This window comes from Astatotilapia calliptera, chromosome 6, assembly GCF_964374335.1.
Source record: "Astatotilapia calliptera chromosome 6, fAstCal68.1, whole genome shotgun sequence".
NCBI lineage: Eukaryota > Metazoa > Chordata > Actinopteri > Cichliformes > Cichlidae > Astatotilapia > Astatotilapia calliptera.
The window spans coordinates 35599263-35616912 of NC_137427.1; the positions used below are offsets into that span (position 1 = coordinate 35599263).

Here is a 17650-nt window from a genome sequence, read left to right on the forward strand (position 1 = left end):
AAAGACACCCATAAAAAAATTAATGTGAAGGGTGTTGAAAAGCAGTCTCTGTTGCAAGAGAGAAGAAGCTGTGAAATGGCTACAAAGAGGAAGGTTCTGCGAACAATAAGAGCTTTATTTTAAACTTCCTCTTCTTTTGGGCATTTACCATTCAGTAAATGCAGACCAGCATGTCCGGAACATATGGAAGTTAAAATTAATCTACCTCAAATTTCAATTTACTATAAAAGATTGAATTCCATAAACCTCATTAATTAAAGACATGCACTCACACATTTCCCTTGGTTTACACAACATAACACTTACTCACATTCACTTCCTGGTGTTTTCTGCAGTATGTGTCTAATGGTTACCTTCATCTTAAAACAACATTAAACCTTGTTATCCCTCCTGAGTGATACAAGTACCCACCTGAAAATAAGTGTTTATTGTCGGTTAACTTCAAGTTATGTTTCTGTAAATGTGGTATTGTGATGCTAACCCAGCATCCTAAATGCTGTCCTAATGTATGCATGGGCACTCCCACCTCATCATAATCCAAAAACATGCATCTAGTCAAGTTCAAATTTACTTTTTTAAAGATTTAAAACAACAAGTAATGCACATGAACGCAATACAAAATATATACACAAGATAAGATAAGATAAGATAAGATAAAACCCTTATTAGTCCCAGATGTGGGAAATTTGTTTTGTTAAAGCAGAAAGTGGACAGTGCAAAGTTACATAGCAAAAATTAGAAAAACACAGGAATAGAATAAGATAACTTCACTAGCTGAGCCACGTCCTCATCTTTAGGTTTGACAGCGTTTTAGTAGGTAAAGGTGAATGGCTTTGACATGAATTGAGCTGCGGTTTGGGGAAGGCCTCGAAGGGGACTGGCGATGGCTCCCAGGCCTGGCAGATCCCCATGAACTAAATAGAAGCGAAGAAGTTAAAGAATGGAGAAAAAGAAGGGAGGGAGGGGCACGTAAACGAGAATGAACAGCTTGCAGAACTGGGGGAACCTATATAGATGACAGCCAGAAGGAGCGTGTTTGGAGGTGTGGTCCCTCTCCTGAAATTTCGATACATAATCTCCAAAAGAATGAGAATAAAAATACTGTACATAATAGAATTTAATAGAATAAAATACTATCTAATAGAATAGAAATAGAATACAAATACCATATACAACTGAGTAAAAGGGCATCCTTGAACACAACTGGCTCTCCAGAAAAGCCTTTTCAGTCTCTTCCTGTCCCCGGCAGAGATGTTGCCATCCCAGCAGACCACCCTGTAAAAGGTGGCTGAGGCCACCACAGAGACATAGAAGGAGTGGCCCTTCACTCCAAAAGACCTGAGTCTCTGCAGCAGGTACAGCCTGCTCTGCCCTTTTCTGTAGAAGGCATCTGAATTATGAGTCCAGTCCAGTTTATTGTTCAGATAAACACCAAGGTACCTGTAGCTGTCCACAGCCTCAATGTCCATACCTTGAATGTTTAGTGGTTGTAGTGGAGGATGTTTGTGCCTTATATTTTATTAGTGTTGATCTGGAGGTAGTTCTGCTGGCACCAGTCCACAAAGTTGTGGGTCAGTTCTCTGTACTCCTTGTCGTCCCCATCAGAGATGAGAATCAGAATCAGAATCAGAATCAGAATACTTTATTGATCCCTGGGGGAAATTATTTTTTGTTACAGTGCTCCATTTTAAACCAACATTAAGACAAGACAGACAATACGCTAACTAAGAATAGTACAATATATACATATATATACATACATACATACATAAGTCACTTATAAATAAATATTTGGAAAAGAAACATGTGTAGTTGTAGCAGCAAACAGTGTGTTAAGTGGAGATGGCCACAGGCAGGAATGATTTCCTGTGTCGTTCAGTGGTGCTTTTCGGTAATCTCAGTCTCTCACTGAACGAGCTCCTGTGACTGACCAACATGTCATGGAGTGGGTGGGAGGTGTTATCCAACATTGTCTTTATCTTGGACAGCATCCGCCTCTCCGACACCACCTTGAGGGAGTCCAGCTCCATCCCAACAACATTGCTGGCCTTACGGATCAGTTTATTAAGTCTGTTGGCATCTGCGACCCTCAGCCTGCTCCCCCAGCATGCAACAGCATAGAGGATCGCACTGGCCACCACAGACTCATAGAAAATCCTCAGCATTTTCTGGCAGATGTTGAAGGACCTCAGTCGCCTCAAAAAATAGAGACGACTCTGGCCCTTCCTGTAAAGTGCTGTGGTGTTTTTAGCCCAGTCCAGTTTATTGTCAATGTGTACTCCAAGGTATTTATAGTCCTCCACAATGTCAACACTGAGGCCGACTATTGCAGAGTCAACAGAGAACTTCTGCAGGAAGCACTGGGTGGAGTTGTGGGAGAAGTCTGCAGTGTAGATGATGAAGAGGAACAGAGCCAGAACAGTTCCCTGTGCGGCCCCCGTACTGCAGAAGACCCTGTCCGACATACAGCCCTGAGTTCTCACATACTGTGGTCGGTCAGTGAGGTAGTCCAGTATCCATGTAGTGGGGTGATGGTCCACTCCTGAGTTCTCCAGCTTGTAACAATACAAATCAACAATAAACATGCCCTGAAAAACACAATAAATCATGAACTCTAATAAATTTAAAAAATACCATCAAATAAAACAATAGAAACAAACAAGACCGTGCTTGCACAATAAAGGCCAGGATATACTGTACCAACAAGAATAAGTAGGTTTTTTTTAGGTGTTTTAAAATATTTGGGTGACTGGGCATCTCTTATGTGAAAAGGTAGGTTGATCCAAAGATTAGAGGCCACCACTAAAAAGACTCTCTCACCTCCTATTTTTACGCCTACATTTAAGAATCTACAAGAGCAGTTGGTTCATAGACGTCATTGATGTAGTCGGGGTGTATGGCTATAAAAGTTCAGTAGTAGGGTGCAGTAGGTGCAGTTTTATTTATATATGTACTTTATATTGTAAGGTAAGTCTTTAGAATAATACAAAGAAAACAGAGAAACCCCAAAAATCAGAAGCAGCTGAAGCATGTTGGATCATTAGTACAGCCTATGAGTACTATGAGAGAATTATAATAGTTGAGCCTAGAAGTAATAAAAGCATGAACTAGTTTTTTGGCCTCACTGTAGTCTTAAAATAAAAAATGGCGTTTTGAGGTGGGTCTTGTGATGGTGCAATGCTGTTGTAATCATCCTGTTTCTTTCCTCTCAAAAGACAAGCTGCTGCATTGTGTACAGTTTGCAGGTGATGAAGCAACATGGTTTGTATAGGCAGACATAGTTGTAGATCATCTGCAATGCAAAGTAAGGAGAAGTTGTGTTTTTTAAAAAATGGTAAATGGCCCGTATTTGTATAGCGCTTTTCTAGTCCCTAAGGACCCCAAAGCACTTTACACAACCAGTCATCCACCCATTCACACACACATTCACACACTGGTGATGGCAAGCTACATTGTAGCCACAGCCACCCTGGGGCGCACTGACAGAGGCGAGGCTGCCGGACACTGGCGCCACCGGGCCCTCTGACCACCACCAAAATGACCCCAAGGCAATCATATAAACAGAGAGAGCCCTCAGTTACCCCAAACAGTTAAAAGCCTGTCATTAAAACCTCTTGAAAGGGCTTTTTTTCGGTGTAATACTCTGCTTGAAACCAGTCTAGATTTTCTTCAGAGATACTACTAAATGTTTATAAGCATTAGATCAACAATACCTGGCCCAAAGATACTGTTTCCAGGAAGCTGTAAGATGACGGCAAATGTTGAACTATTTCCATTAAGCAAGACAAAAACACGCCTTCATACAACAGCATTTGTGATGTTCATCTCCAACCACTAGATGGCACTTTAGCAACAGTTTTTGCTATTGACTCACGTTTAAAACCCTGAGCTTGTACAGCACAGTTGCTCTTCCTTTATCTTTCACAGCTATTTAAACTATTGTTTTTCTTACATTTGTTCGACTTCTCACATCACTTTTTTTGAAAAAAAAAAAACATTATTCAGAATACACATTAACACCTCGCTTTTATAATAGTTATAATGTCAGGTTTAATTATGAGGACTTTATATTCACATGCTATTTTTTCCTCCTGAATAATTCCTTGAATAATTTTACTTCCGTTTCCAAAGTGTGTTTAAACTGCTGTAAAACCTCAATTTGTGTATGGTTACCTTGGCAGGATGCAACATGCAAAATTCAACCCGTTAACTACTTGTTGGTTTTTCAACAGTGCCAGCTTTCAGCTGTCAAATCAGCCCGAGAGAGAGAGTACACTACGTTAAGCAGAGCAGGAAAGCCACACAGCCTTCAAAATAAAGGTATCACATTTTAGTTAAATAAAGTCACCTGTAATTGCGATAAATATATCTCAAGGCTTCGTGGCTCACCTCATCATATGATAACATGATAGTAATGCTTTCCAAACTCGTCTCCTAGCTAGTTTTTTCAGCTTTGACGTACAGAAAACACTCGAAGATTCAACTACATAACAGTGGAAGATATTTGCAGATATCTCAGGTCCACAAACCTGTGCAAAAGAGTTTTTTTCTTTTCTTTTCTTTTTTACACCTGTGTTTTACCCCGACTGTTTCTGTTAATATGCGTTTAAAAACATAAATGGAAAAGTTGACTTCTTGCATCCTGAAATGAAACATGAAAAAAAAAGACCCTCTTTGATCAAATTAAATCTCTGACAAATTCGTTTATTAACCCTTTTATTTTGAAGGCTGACCTGTTTGCGGTCTCGTGTATGAGTGGTATTGTGACAGATGGGGAAGAGGTGGAGTTGAAAGACAGCATCCACTTCATTCAGCTGTTAATTCACTGTGTGCCAAGGCAGCCTGCGTACCTTGATACATCGACTTTGTTTAGCTGTTTTTGTACTGATTCTTTTCCCCTCTATCCTTGGATATAAATGACTGATTGCCAAATGGGTAAGACTTGGTTTAGTTGCCTTTTTATTACTGATTTTAATATGTATTTATTTAGTTCATATTTACAGAGAACGGGATCGTTTAAATTATTGATATTTAAATGTAGGTGTGATTTTCAGAGACTGTCACTGGATATTTAAAATTAAAAGGCTCTTTCATGCAATTTACCTTCATAATTGTCTTTTAGTATACTCCTGATGTGTGATACTCTTATTATAAAGACGCTTGACCTTATGACATGAATTGGATCTTAAAAAGTTACCCAGCTGTTTTATAGGGAAGCTTCAAGTTTCACACTGTCATGTTTCTAACTAAACAGCTGTAATTTGAAGACAAATCATTAGAAATAAATACTGCTATTACTGGTGCAAACCTTCAATGCATGCTGAGAACAGCTGGTGGAACGTTTTAGTGATGGTTGTACACTTCAGCATATACCACTTCTCACTGTTTAACCTTGTGGTCATACATTGTGGGTCTTAGCAGCTGAAATGGGGAAGAGACTCACATTCACATGCACGTCACCGACTGTAACATTAAAAAGGAAGTTGCAAAGATGCCTAAACTACTTAAAAACGTAACTTAAAGTCAGCGGTTATTTTTCAGATTGGTAATTCGGTATCTAAATTACCTAAACAAAGGCTCCAATGATTTAAGCCTGTCAGCTTTGTTGCACAAGATGTGTAAAGGAAGGGTGGGGAAGTGGAAGCGCTGTGGTCACATCATTAACAGCAAACAACATATCTCTACAGGAAGTATTGGCAGTTAGCAGTCTTTTAGCTTTAAATATTCTAAAAAATATTTATTTTCTCAAAGGATCAATGTAAAAAAAAAAAAAAAAGGTCAGTATGGCCTGAATGCTGCTGAGGAACCAGAGTGCATACACTTTGCTTTGCTTATCATAACATCTCATCATCTATGCTGATGATAAAAATATGTTGCTTTGCTGTTGTTGTTGTTTTTTTAAAGTTACGTCTCTTCATTTTCTAAAATCTAAAGAACAGGTGTTTAATTTTGTCTTTATCCATGTAAAACACAAATACAGAGAAAATTAAATGGAATTTGCCGAGAGAGGATGTTGGGTAAACCACCAAATGGTATGACGCTTTCGTTAATGATTCATTTTTAAGCCAAACAGGAGGTCAGTGCTGTTTTAAGATGATGCAACTTCGGTGAGCTGCAATGGAGCTGCTTTGCAAACTGACACTGCTACAAATAAAGCCACAAAGACAAAATTCAAAGTGCACAAAGAATTAAAAAAATAAATAAATTGCGCCTTACTAAAAATTGACCTTACCTTGATATTAACACTGGCCCTTGAATATGTGAAGGCGGGTGACACTGGCTATCATTAGACATGTTTCTACAGCAGAGAGTTGTGAGTTGGCATGAACATTTATAGAAATGGTAAGAGTAATGGTGCCTCTTTTTTGTTTCTGAGGCTTTGCAGTAATGTTTCAATTATGCTCAGTTGTGGGCGTAGGAAAAGGGCTGTTCAGTCCCAAGAGGACCCTCGTACAGTTGTGACTGTGAGAAAGTATAACCCCCGCCTAAGCTGGCCACAGCTTCTTCATGTTTCTGTCACATTCAAGTTTGTAACATGGAACAGGAGTGAGGCAAATGAATGTGGTTGTTGATTTGCTGTTTATTACGTGTGTTTATATGGCAAACTGATAGCCATGTTTGAGTTTAAAACTGATCAGTACTGATCCATACCCAGAGGTATTTGAAAGACAGTCAGAAGCAGCTGTTTCCAGTGGAGGCGCCTTTTTTCTCCTCCAGAGCCTGGTTTGGAAATTCTCCTACAGGTGCAGACAAAGCGCAAAAGTGTGGGGGCTGCTCTAAAAGGGGCCCTCAAGTTTCCCCAGTGGAAAACAGTCTATCACTACAATGTGAAGATGAAGGAAACTCTGGGTCATTAAGATAACTAACCCCTGTGACGCAATGACCACATGCAACTGATAATTGAATCTAAAATCATAATACGGTAAAATATTATCTATAACCGAGCAAATTTCCAAATACTATTTTCTTCCTTAGAATTAATGATCATTAAAAAAAAAAAAAGTCATGCTATGGCTCTGTTTCTGTTTAATGGAATGGAAATATGAGAAAACTCATCATGGATTTGCGAGTGTCTCTGTTTTCGAGAAAAATATTCACAGTACTGTTTTGTGGTGACAGAAATCATTCATGAAAAAACCACAGCACCTGTCTCACATATCTTCCAGAGAAGCCATCTTCCCTGTGTTGTGGTTGTTTTTAAATATACTCCACATTTTCAATATGCAAATTATCATTCAAATTATTCAAGAACAGCTCCGTTCTGCACATTTGTTTTACAGTAGATATTGTTGTATTTGAAGAACTTGTTGTTGGAATTGCTGGAATTATATTGTTCCACTGTATGTTTAGTTTCCTCAGATTTTACACCAGAAGAGAAGATGGAGATCAAAACCATCAAGACATATAAAAAAGACCTTCTGGATGATATCCAGGTAACCTGTATACATATACCAGGCATGTCCAAGGTCCAGTCCAGGGGCCAATAACAGCCCTAGGGCAGATTTTATATGGCCCCTCGCTCCCACCACCACAGACAGAATTAATAAAGTGTCATTTGTCTTTTCACCTCATGGTAGCAGCACCAGTTTCAAATGAACCTGAGATGCATCTTCAGCAGATCTTTATGTTATTTTACTCCATGTGTAAATGAAAAGCAGGTTAATTTTGTTAAGGCTTGAACACCTGATCACCATAACAACAATTCTTGCATTATTAAAAAAATAAAATGTGAAAAAAGAAGCATAATGTTTCAAAAAAAAAAAGGTGAGAAGGATTGGGGCCCCTGGGTGATCTTCCATCAATATGGCACTCTTATAAAAAAAAGTTTATACAATCATTGCACTTATTTTTGTGTTTTCGTGTTTTTCACGTTTTTTTAAACAATATAAAATACTTTTCTTTCTCTCTGTCTTTTCCAGAAGTTAAAAATGGAGATAGACAATGTGATGGCAGAAATACTCAGTTTTGAGTCTGCAGAAGAAAAGTAAGTAGACTCTTTTTGTTTTTTTGTGCAAAATGGGAAAAACCCTACACCTGCATCATGCACGGAGGTTTCTTTGTCGTGTATTTAGAACACCTACACAATGCCACTGACAAAAAACATGTAAATGTCTTACATGACTCTGTGACACAGTGCCTTTCAAACAAGTTTCTCTTCTTCCAATGATTACTAACACTTGAAAAGAGTTTTCCACTTATAACATATTGATTAGCTATTTTTTTTGATGAGAAAACAGTTTTTTGTTTCACAGTTGTGGGCAAAATTATGCAACACTTCCCCCCTAATTACAATCACTGATCCAAACTAGGCTGATAGTCAATAGAATGAGATGCATGAAACCTGTTGCAACCAATGAGTCTCGGATGTATATATTGCATCAAATGTGCCATATTGTGCAACTTCCAAAAAAATAATTATGGACTAATGATGTTAATTTTACAGTACTGTGCAAAAGGCTTGAGGCAGGTGTAATTTAGTCATATTTTGCTTCCAAAGAGCCAAACTTTTGCAGTGGTTCTCCGAGCTTTCTGAAGTCTTTTAAAGTTTTTCATTAGAAATTGGCTGCTTTTTCACTTATTCTCTGTCCTGTCCCATCAACAGCATGGCATATCTCAATTCAATTCAGTTCAATTCTATTCTATTCTATCTTTAAAGTGCAAAATCACAACAACTGTTGCCTCAAGGTGTTTTATATTGTAAGGTAAAGACCATAAGATGATACAAAGAGAACCCCAACAATCAGGGAACCTTCTATGAGCAAGCACTTGGCAACAGTGTGAAGGAAAAATTCCCTTTTAACAGGAATAAATCTCTGGAAGAACCAGGCTCAGGGAGGGGCGGCCATCTGTCACGATCTCGGCATGGCATGCATCATATCCTTAAAGCAATTTGAGGAAACTGAAAAAGTCGAGGAAAAAAGAGGAAGTTGAGGCCTGAAAGACAATCTACAGCAGATGACAGTACTGTCATGTCCTTAAGAAATAGGAAAAAAACAACACAACTGACACATCGACTACACCGACTATCTACTCTTTGGTGAAGCTGCTTCAGAAATGGTCTCTGTGGAGGCGTGTCTGTCAAGAAGTCATTCTTAAGGAAGGGAAACTAGGAGAAAAGACCTGGACTGAAAATCAGTGAAAACAGGTCATGGTCATGGTTAAAGTTTGAATGTCAGTATGTATGCGGGAAATAAGAAAGGAGGCACAACAATGAGTCTCTACGGCTATAGTGGAGGCTCTGACCTGGTTTAGGACTGCATTTCAGACAGGGGTGACGGATTCTTTTCAAAACTGCAGGAATTATGAATGCAGAAAAGTATTGTCAGGTTTTGATCCACCATGCAATACCATCTGGAAAGTGTATTATCCCAACAAACTGACAGTGCAGTAAAACAAACCTGGATAGACAAAATATACAATGAAGCACTATCATTCATGAATTGGCCTCCACTGAGGCTGGACCTCAACATTATTAAAGCAGTTTGGGATCATCTTGATAAAGAATGGAAAAAAAGACAGCCAACATTCAAATGTCCTTCAAGAAGGCTACACATGCAATCCTGTGCAGTTGTTTTGCACCGAGCATGTGTGCAAAGAAAATGAAAAAGAACAAGTGTAAGACTTTTGTCCACGACTGACATTTTTCTCATTATTGTTGATTTTTCAGCAAAGCAATAGAGAAAAACAAACAATTTGCAAATGGGAAGAAGAAATTCAACATGGACCCTAAAAAGGTAAGCTGGATCAACATACTCGACAAGGAATAACCATTTGTTATGAAGAATTAAAAAACAAACAAACAAAAAAGCCTTTTTGCATTTCGCTGTCTGAGCTTTTGCAGCTGAGCACCTTCCTCCAGCACAGCAGCTTGTATTAACTTTCATGTGTGTCATACTGAAGGGGCCGCCGTGTCTGTGAACAGAACAGACACCCTGGCCCACACCAGAGTTTCTGTGGTTTTGCTTGGAGGTCAAAGTTATGACTGCTGTGCGTGCAAATGTTTGCAACTACTGATACAATGAATAATTCTTGTCATGGTTTACTTTCTTTTTTGTTTAGCTTAACTTTACTACAACTTAATATAACTTGACACATTTATATAACAGTGTTCCACTTTGAACCATAGGCAGTCTAAAGTAATATAAACATGACAATCAATGTGTAATCAACGTTGGATTACACAGAAGAGAATTAAGGCATGTAGCTGCATGCAGGCAATACTAAATACTAGATACTAAATGCTAAACATTGTTTTCCTCTTCAAGCACAGTATCGAGGAGAAAGAGGAAGAGATAACTGAATTTAAGGAATTAGGATTACAGATGCTGTGAACTTGCTGTGTTTTACCAGCATGAGATGAGATCATTGTGAAAGTAGCACACATTAGCCACAGCAGGCAGCGCATGTGTTCCTGTGCATATTTTAAGTGCTATGTCAGAAGCTAAAAATTCTCCTTACCTGTGCAGTTTTAGTGGTGAGGACAAATAGAGCCCAAATGTGAACTTCTGTGAAATGATCTGCTTGCTTGCAGGGAATCAACTACTTGTTGGAGATTAAGCTGCTGGATGGAAGTGCTCAATCCATCGCTGAGTTTCTCTACAAGGAAGAAGGACTCAACAAGACAGCCATTGGAGAATTCCTTGGAGAAAGGTGAGTGAGGCCAGGGAGTGTGCAGACGGCAGTAGAAGGGAGGCAATGAGGATGGGAGTGAAGGAAATGAAAAGGTGTAGAATCAGAGCGTGAGGAGGCTAAAACACAGGATAAGTTAGGATAGGTCTTGTATGGAAAAGGTGAAAACTTTTCTTTTGTTTCATGCCTTTTCCCTCACACTCCGCCCCACAGGGAAGAACTCCACCTTCAGACCCTGAAGGCTTTTGTGGAGCTGCACGAGTTCTCCGACCTCAACCTGGTCCAGGCTCTCAGGTCAGCCCCTCTTCATCTGCTGTGTCATAAACACAATTTTTCTTCATGATCATTTTACAAGGATGTTTGCATACACATATGTAATAGTATAATGGATAACACCAATAGGAACCTGACTAAATGTAGACTTGCAGACTTGACCTTTTAACTGCTAAACAAAGACAAAAGGCCATAGAAGGGCATAATTGAAGTTTAAATGTACCTACATTGTAATATTTGCACTTATTTATGAGCAAAAACAGAGAAAAAGAGTAATATGTAATCAGAAAGTCTTTCCACAGTCACTAAACTGTAACTGTTATCAGACAAGCAGCTATATATAACTTGTTCACAGTGTGGACAGGCCCAATGTTCACTCAGAGGTATCAGGAGCAGTAAAATTACTCCAAACCTTTTGCTACAGAGACAGGCAGATTTAGATTGCAAATGACGACGGTGGTATGGAGGAAAAAAAGTATCCCAAAAATATTTGTAAAATTTTGATTTCCAAAGAAAAGGGTATTGATCAAAAATGTTAAGATTGTGTAGCAAATTAAAATGTCCTTTATCCAAAACAAAAAAAATGTATAAGGTTAGTCATCCTGGTGATAAATACTCAGGATGGAAACAGTTATTTACTGTTGTTTATTATGCTTCCAGGCATTTTGAGAAGTCAAAAAGAAAATCTACCTAATGTTGCACAGTAACAGTGATGTCATCGGGGTTATCCTGTCTGGTTATCCCTCCTTTCCTTGACCTTGTTAGGATCAAGTAAAATTCACCTTGAAAAGGAACTGACAAATAATTTTAAAACAAAAAGTAAAGGAGAAATAAGAACCACGGTGCTTAGAGTCTCACCCTTTCATTTTACAGCAGCTATTTCTGACACAGGTCCGCTCTAAACCACATTGTTCTAAAGATACAATACATCTGAAATGAGTTCTTACTGTGTTATTTGCAGGGCACAGACACATGGAGAAGCCAGTGAATGACTTGATTCCTTTAGTTATTTGATCTACTTCAATGCCTGACTGTATAAAGGCACCCATGACACAAACTTAACTGACATGTAAAATGAACCTAAAAAGAGGACATAACCAATGCAAATGTGAAACTATATTTTCATACAGCTATTTTGATGGAGAGCACTTCTCTGAACTCATGTAACGAGCCCTTCCCATATGGCCACAACTCATAATGACCAAACTTGGCAAAATTAGAGTATATTAATAACTTTCCCTGATGACCAAGCAATTCCAACCCAAGTGTTGAAGATGAAATTTGTCAGAATTTCACAAGCAGAACAGCCAAACTTGATTCTCACATTAAATGTAACATTTCCTTGTATGCTGATGTTAACATGCTGTATAGATGACTCCACCACAGGTCACACTGACCGATCTGCTGTTAATCAGTCCTTCAGCACAAAAAGCAGCTATAAAGTCCAGACTTTGAGACTTGCTACAGACAGACAGTGCGTCTCCTGTCTACTTGCTGATAAACAGCTTCACGTGTATTGTTAACATACTGAGGTGTTCTGCCTTTGCGGTGTGTATGTGACAGACAGTTTCTGTGGAGTTTCCGTCTGCCTGGTGAAGCTCAGAAGATTGACCGTATGATGGAGGCCTTCGCCACCCGCTACTGCGACTGCAACCTCGATGTCTTCCAGTCAACTGGTGGGCTTCAATATGCATTCTATATTCATACTTCCTGTTTGAGACTGTGTGTGAGAGAGCGGAGGTTGTTTTTTTTTAATTACCACACCATCTTTGTATTTTTGATATTCACGTCTTCCTTCCTACTTTTTTTTGTGCTTTCTCCTTGTCACTGATTCTGTATTTCTCTATTCAGTACCAAAAATGCATATGTGAAACACTGGTTCAGGCTTCCTCTTATTCTTTGTGTGCGTGTGCATCTTCCTCTTAACCCCAGACACGTGCTACATCCTGTCTTTTGCCATCATCATGTTGAACACGAGCCTTCACAACCCCAACGTGAAGGACAAAACCACTCTGGAGCGTTTCATCTCCATGAACAGAGGCATCAACAATGGAGAGGACCTACCCAATGATCTGCTGTCGGTGAGAACCTCTCAAAAACACAATCACAGCGCCCACGTAGACGCCAAGAAGCAATTACCTAAATGGACACACAGCTAACATTTTAGCCTCTGCATACATTCACCACACATTTTCAGCTCCCTAGTGATGTAAAAGAAACGGCTAGCTCATATTGTGAATAATAAGAGGAAGGTGAACAAGAAGAGATTGTGTTAAAAGTTTTTTTTTAAGTCATTGACTGGTAAACGTCAAAATGAAACAGAAGCTAACAATAATATTATTTATTACAGTATTTGTAACAAAAAGTAAAACCACACAGTTCCTTTCCTCCTCGAGAAAGTAATACCTGTATTTCATAGTCGCCACTAATGTGGAACTGAAACACACACAGACATGAAAACATCCAGGTTCTCTCATGCCAATCTTCCACCCACAGGTCAGTCGAGGCCGTCAGCGGGTTACAGGAGGCTCAGGATCATATTTTATATTCACCTGCAATTCATTTAATGGTTGCATTTCATTTCACTCTCTCTACGCACAGAAACTGTACGAGAGCATACGCAACGAGCCCTTCAAAATCCCAGAGGACGATGGGAATGATCTGACTCACACCTTCTTCAACCCCGACAGAGAAGGATGGCTCCTCAAACTTGGTAAAATCCCACCCAGAAAACATGCTTAAACAGTGGACTTTTTTTTATGTTAAGCGTGCTTTGCCCTGCTGTGTGGCATCACATCTTAGTAATTTGCTACACAAACAGGAAAGTACAGAGGAAGCACGGAGAGAATGACCCAATACTGGAAGATTCTCATGTGTGCTTGCACGTAAGTGACATAATATCCCCAACCAACAGCCCACATTTTTGTTGTCTCTCTATTTTAGGAGGTCGAGTTAAGACGTGGAAGAGGCGATGGTTCATTCTGACAGACAACTGCCTCTACTACTTCGAGTACACCACTGTAAGGCCTCTGTCAAACTCATCATGCTGTCACTGTATATTTGTCCTTCTCTAGCTGTTGCTAAGCTCTTTTGATGAATCAGGTGAATGGCATCATAGGTGGTAGGGTTTAATCAGTTTTTTTTTACATATCACTGACATCGAAGTTGTAGTTATGAAAACCTAACTGGAACGTAACCATAGAGACGGTTGTGCTGAAAACGCCCATGTTTTATTACGTGGCTTTTTTTTCTTGCCTAATGTTACAGATAAAAATGACACATTAATGTCTTTAACCTTTGAAGATTGACCAAATTCTCAGTGAGTTACGTGGTGTTACTCAGGCTTTGAAAACCAAAATGTGATGTTATTTCCGGTAAAAGTGTCACTTAATAATCTTATATCAGGTATCTATCCCTATCTTTTCTGCTTCCCTTTTTTTCTGACATTGGTAACATTTTTTTTATTCTCATCTCTACATTTTTTTTTGTTTTTTTACCCACCTGACTCATCAATAAATGTCTTTTGGATCTGCCTGTAGGATAAAGAGCCCCGAGGCATCATCCCCCTGGAGAATCTCTGTGTTAGAGAAGTGCATTACCCTCGTAAACCGGTAAGATCTTGTCAGCTGTTCAAGCAGAACACAAACACATTCTGCAAGTTGATAAACTGATAGTTTCTAAGAGTGACTTTCATGTTGATGGTCTTGCATCGTGTAGTACTGTCTGGAGCTGTACAACCCCAACAGTCGAGGGCAGAAGATCAAAGCATGTAAGACAGAGACGGATGGCAGGGTGGTGGAGGGGAAACACCAGTCCTACACAATCTGTGCCTCCAGCGCAGAAGAGAGAGATTCCTGGATTGAGGCCATCAGGTCAGACCACACACACACACACACACACACACACACACACACACACACACACACACACACACACACACACACACACACACACACACACTTACACGCACTTCTTTCAATTAGGTCAATGAAGCTTAATATGCTATTCACACCGGATGTTCACAAAACAGCCAGTCTTATCTCATTATTTGCTAACAAAGTTGTTGATAAAACACACATTTGGTTCCTGGTTATTTAGAGGCAGCGCTGCAAGTACAACACAAGCACACAAAGGATTAGTATCAATGCTGTGCAATACTGCGAAGTTTTGTTATTGATCTGACACCAAGTATCTAGAGAGCCACTATTGCCGATACTAAGAGCAACACTGAAGGCAGCTTATGTAGGCAAGAGGAGTGCAGTATGACTTATGAGATGAATCATCACCAATTTCTGAACTGAACACATTTTAACGACCAATAAGGTCGCTGTGATTTTTAATTCTCATAATAATTAAGATAAGAAATCACACTTTTTCAGCTTTTCATGTATTCATGTAGGCTGTAAATAAAATAGATTTGACAGTCAACATTAAATGTTTCAGACAGTTTTCATAGCACTTTGTTAAAATGTCTCAATATTAAGCATTTGTAAGGTGTAAGTAAGATATTAGCAAGTGCTTAATTCGTCATTTATATATCTTTACTCCTCCTTAGTATGTCATTACAGATTTGTTTATTTATCCATGTGTTATTGTTACACCATGTAACTATGTACAGCTATTATTCCCAGTAATAATCATAATCATTACTCATAGTAATAAAGCTATATTCATAAATGGCATACTAAAGAGGAACAATGATGTATAACTGATGTATTAAGCACTTGCTTATACCTCAATAACGCTAAATAGACATTATTATAAAGTTCTGCTGGTATTTGGATCAGTCTCCCACTCTAACCACTAGTACTTGGTTGCAGTCATGCTTGTTGCTGACTCTTCTTTTAGCTATATTTTGGTTTTCAGCAGTTTCAGAGAGAGTCTCTCTAATGGAAGATGCATGTCTTTGTTCACTAGTGCCAGCGTTTTATGTCTGACTCATGTAGCTTTAGTTTGAAATCAGCACCCTGGTGCATTTTGGAACAGCAGCATTAGCACTGAGGACACTGCTTTAAACCAATGAAACAATAAACTTCTGCCTATACCAGGATTAATCCGAATGCCTATGGAAAATATGTTCTTCAATAAGCCAAGAGCAATACATAGTTATGTATTGTTATTTAACTGTATATTGTTATATAAGCTTTTGTTAACCTCCTATAAGCTAATGTCAGCCTTTTTTCTATCTTCAAATAGGGCAAGTATCACCAAGGATCCGTTCTACGACTTGGTCTCAGTCCGTAAGAAAAAGGTGATACACCAAACTCCCCAGGACTCAGGAGAGCAGGATCCGACCTCGTGAATGTTCAGCTCACTCCACCGTGCACTGTGGATTGTAATTTCTTTTGAAAATCATTTTAACCACCCTGCAACAAAAGGGCAATGGAGGCTTCAGAAACACACTGACGGTGGTGGTTTAGACTAAAAAAGAGACTTCCCTTTCCACTTCTCCTTTCATAGACTGAGAAACACAGTGTCAGGGGTGAAAAAATGACTCATTTGTGTTGTTCATGGCATCAGCACGGCGGGCAAAGGAGCGCTTGGCAACAAATTCTCTGGGCCCACACGAGGAGATATCTCGGTTTAGGTTAACACATTTGACAGTGTGTGTGTTTACTGCACTTGTTTTCCTCTCTGCAGTGAGAAGATGATTCTTTTGGTTTGATTTTCACCTAACCAAGTATCTCAGCTAAGGAAGAAAAATTAAACATGTGATGTCTCAGCAGTTCCTTGAATGCTATTAAAAGGCGCGCGTAGGGCACAGCGTCTTACTCAGTTCTCATAGTGCTCAGAAGCGGACATTTATAGGGTGATTTTATTTCTCTCTGGTGGACAGCTTTAAGTTTTACTGCAAATCCATTGGTGGGTATGGTGTTATCTCAGTGACCTGTTGAAGTGTCTAGTTTGTACAGAATCATTTTCACGTATGTAAATATGTTTTTCAGTTGTTTGGATCTTATACAGTCACATCAAATGCATGTTAATATGTTTTTGTCATGTAAATTGAAAGGACAGTGCAATAGGAACATGCATTTTATATCCGCTTTGTAACAAATTTACTGTGTAAATTGAAATCATTTAACCATTCATTGTGTTTTGTGTCAGTCTGTATACTGCATATGTTTGATCACTGTAAGTACTTTATTTTTTATGCTCTCACGAAATGATTATTTAATAAAAAAAAAGTGTTTATCGATGCGTTTGTATTAAAAAGGAGGATTTTGTTTTCATGCTTTGATCTTGACAGCTGTGTTTTCGGTTGAATACGCACTGAAACCATTCAGCCACACCTTACTTCCTCATATTTATTTTGTATGCTGATATGTTTGGTTTACATCCTTGGGTGAAGCACCTAAAACCACCTCTGTGGTTTGATGTGGCAGGCTTGTGTGTGTGAGAATTTTGTCAAAACCATCCTTTTTCATGGCCCAGATTTAAAAAATAAATCATGAGGAACAAGCTTGATGATTCACAACCATAAAACTTGTAAATGACTCTCCTGTAACATGCAGCTATTCTATCAATTGTTTAGACTTTTTTCCTCTCAGCCATGCCTCTAACTTTGTCTCCAAACTGCTCAAGATGAGCTGTCCCTCTGATGTGCTCATTTCTAATCTAGTCCATCCTGGTCACTCCCAGCGAAGCTCTTTTACAGCTTCATTTCTTCCACCTCCAGCTTGGCTTCAGAGTGACCGACTCATCCTTGCTGCTATATTTCTTTCATAAATGACCCCTGACACTTGTCTCC

The 17650-nt window shown here is 39.0% G+C and overlaps 1 protein-coding gene across 1 annotated transcript; it reads left to right on the top strand.

Moving 5' to 3' along the window:
* The first annotated feature begins 4777 nt into the window (after positions 1-4777).
* On the top strand, positions 4778-17098 carry cyth4b (cytohesin 4b). Its single transcript, XM_026171855.2, has 13 exons — positions 4778-4935; positions 7351-7433; positions 7920-7984; positions 9668-9734; positions 10532-10650; positions 10843-10923; positions 12466-12578; positions 12835-12983; positions 13504-13615; positions 13846-13922; positions 14442-14513; positions 14620-14774; positions 16099-17098. Exons 1-13 carry the CDS (start codon positions 4917-4919, stop codon positions 16202-16204), a joined length of 1218 nt encoding a protein of 405 aa, XP_026027640.1. The 5' UTR covers positions 4778-4916; the 3' UTR covers positions 16205-17098.
* Positions 17099-17650: the final 552 nt, after the last annotated feature.

Excerpts from the sequence above, each read along its gene's own strand:
- cyth4b (XM_026171855.2), top strand. Across the intron at positions 10,651-10,842 it reads GGAGAATTCCTTGGAGAAAG|GGAAGAACTCCACCTTCAGA; the intron begins GTGAGTGAGGCC and ends TCCGCCCCACAG. Across the intron at positions 10,924-12,465 it reads AACCTGGTCCAGGCTCTCAG|ACAGTTTCTGTGGAGTTTCC; the intron begins GTCAGCCCCTCT and ends TGTATGTGACAG.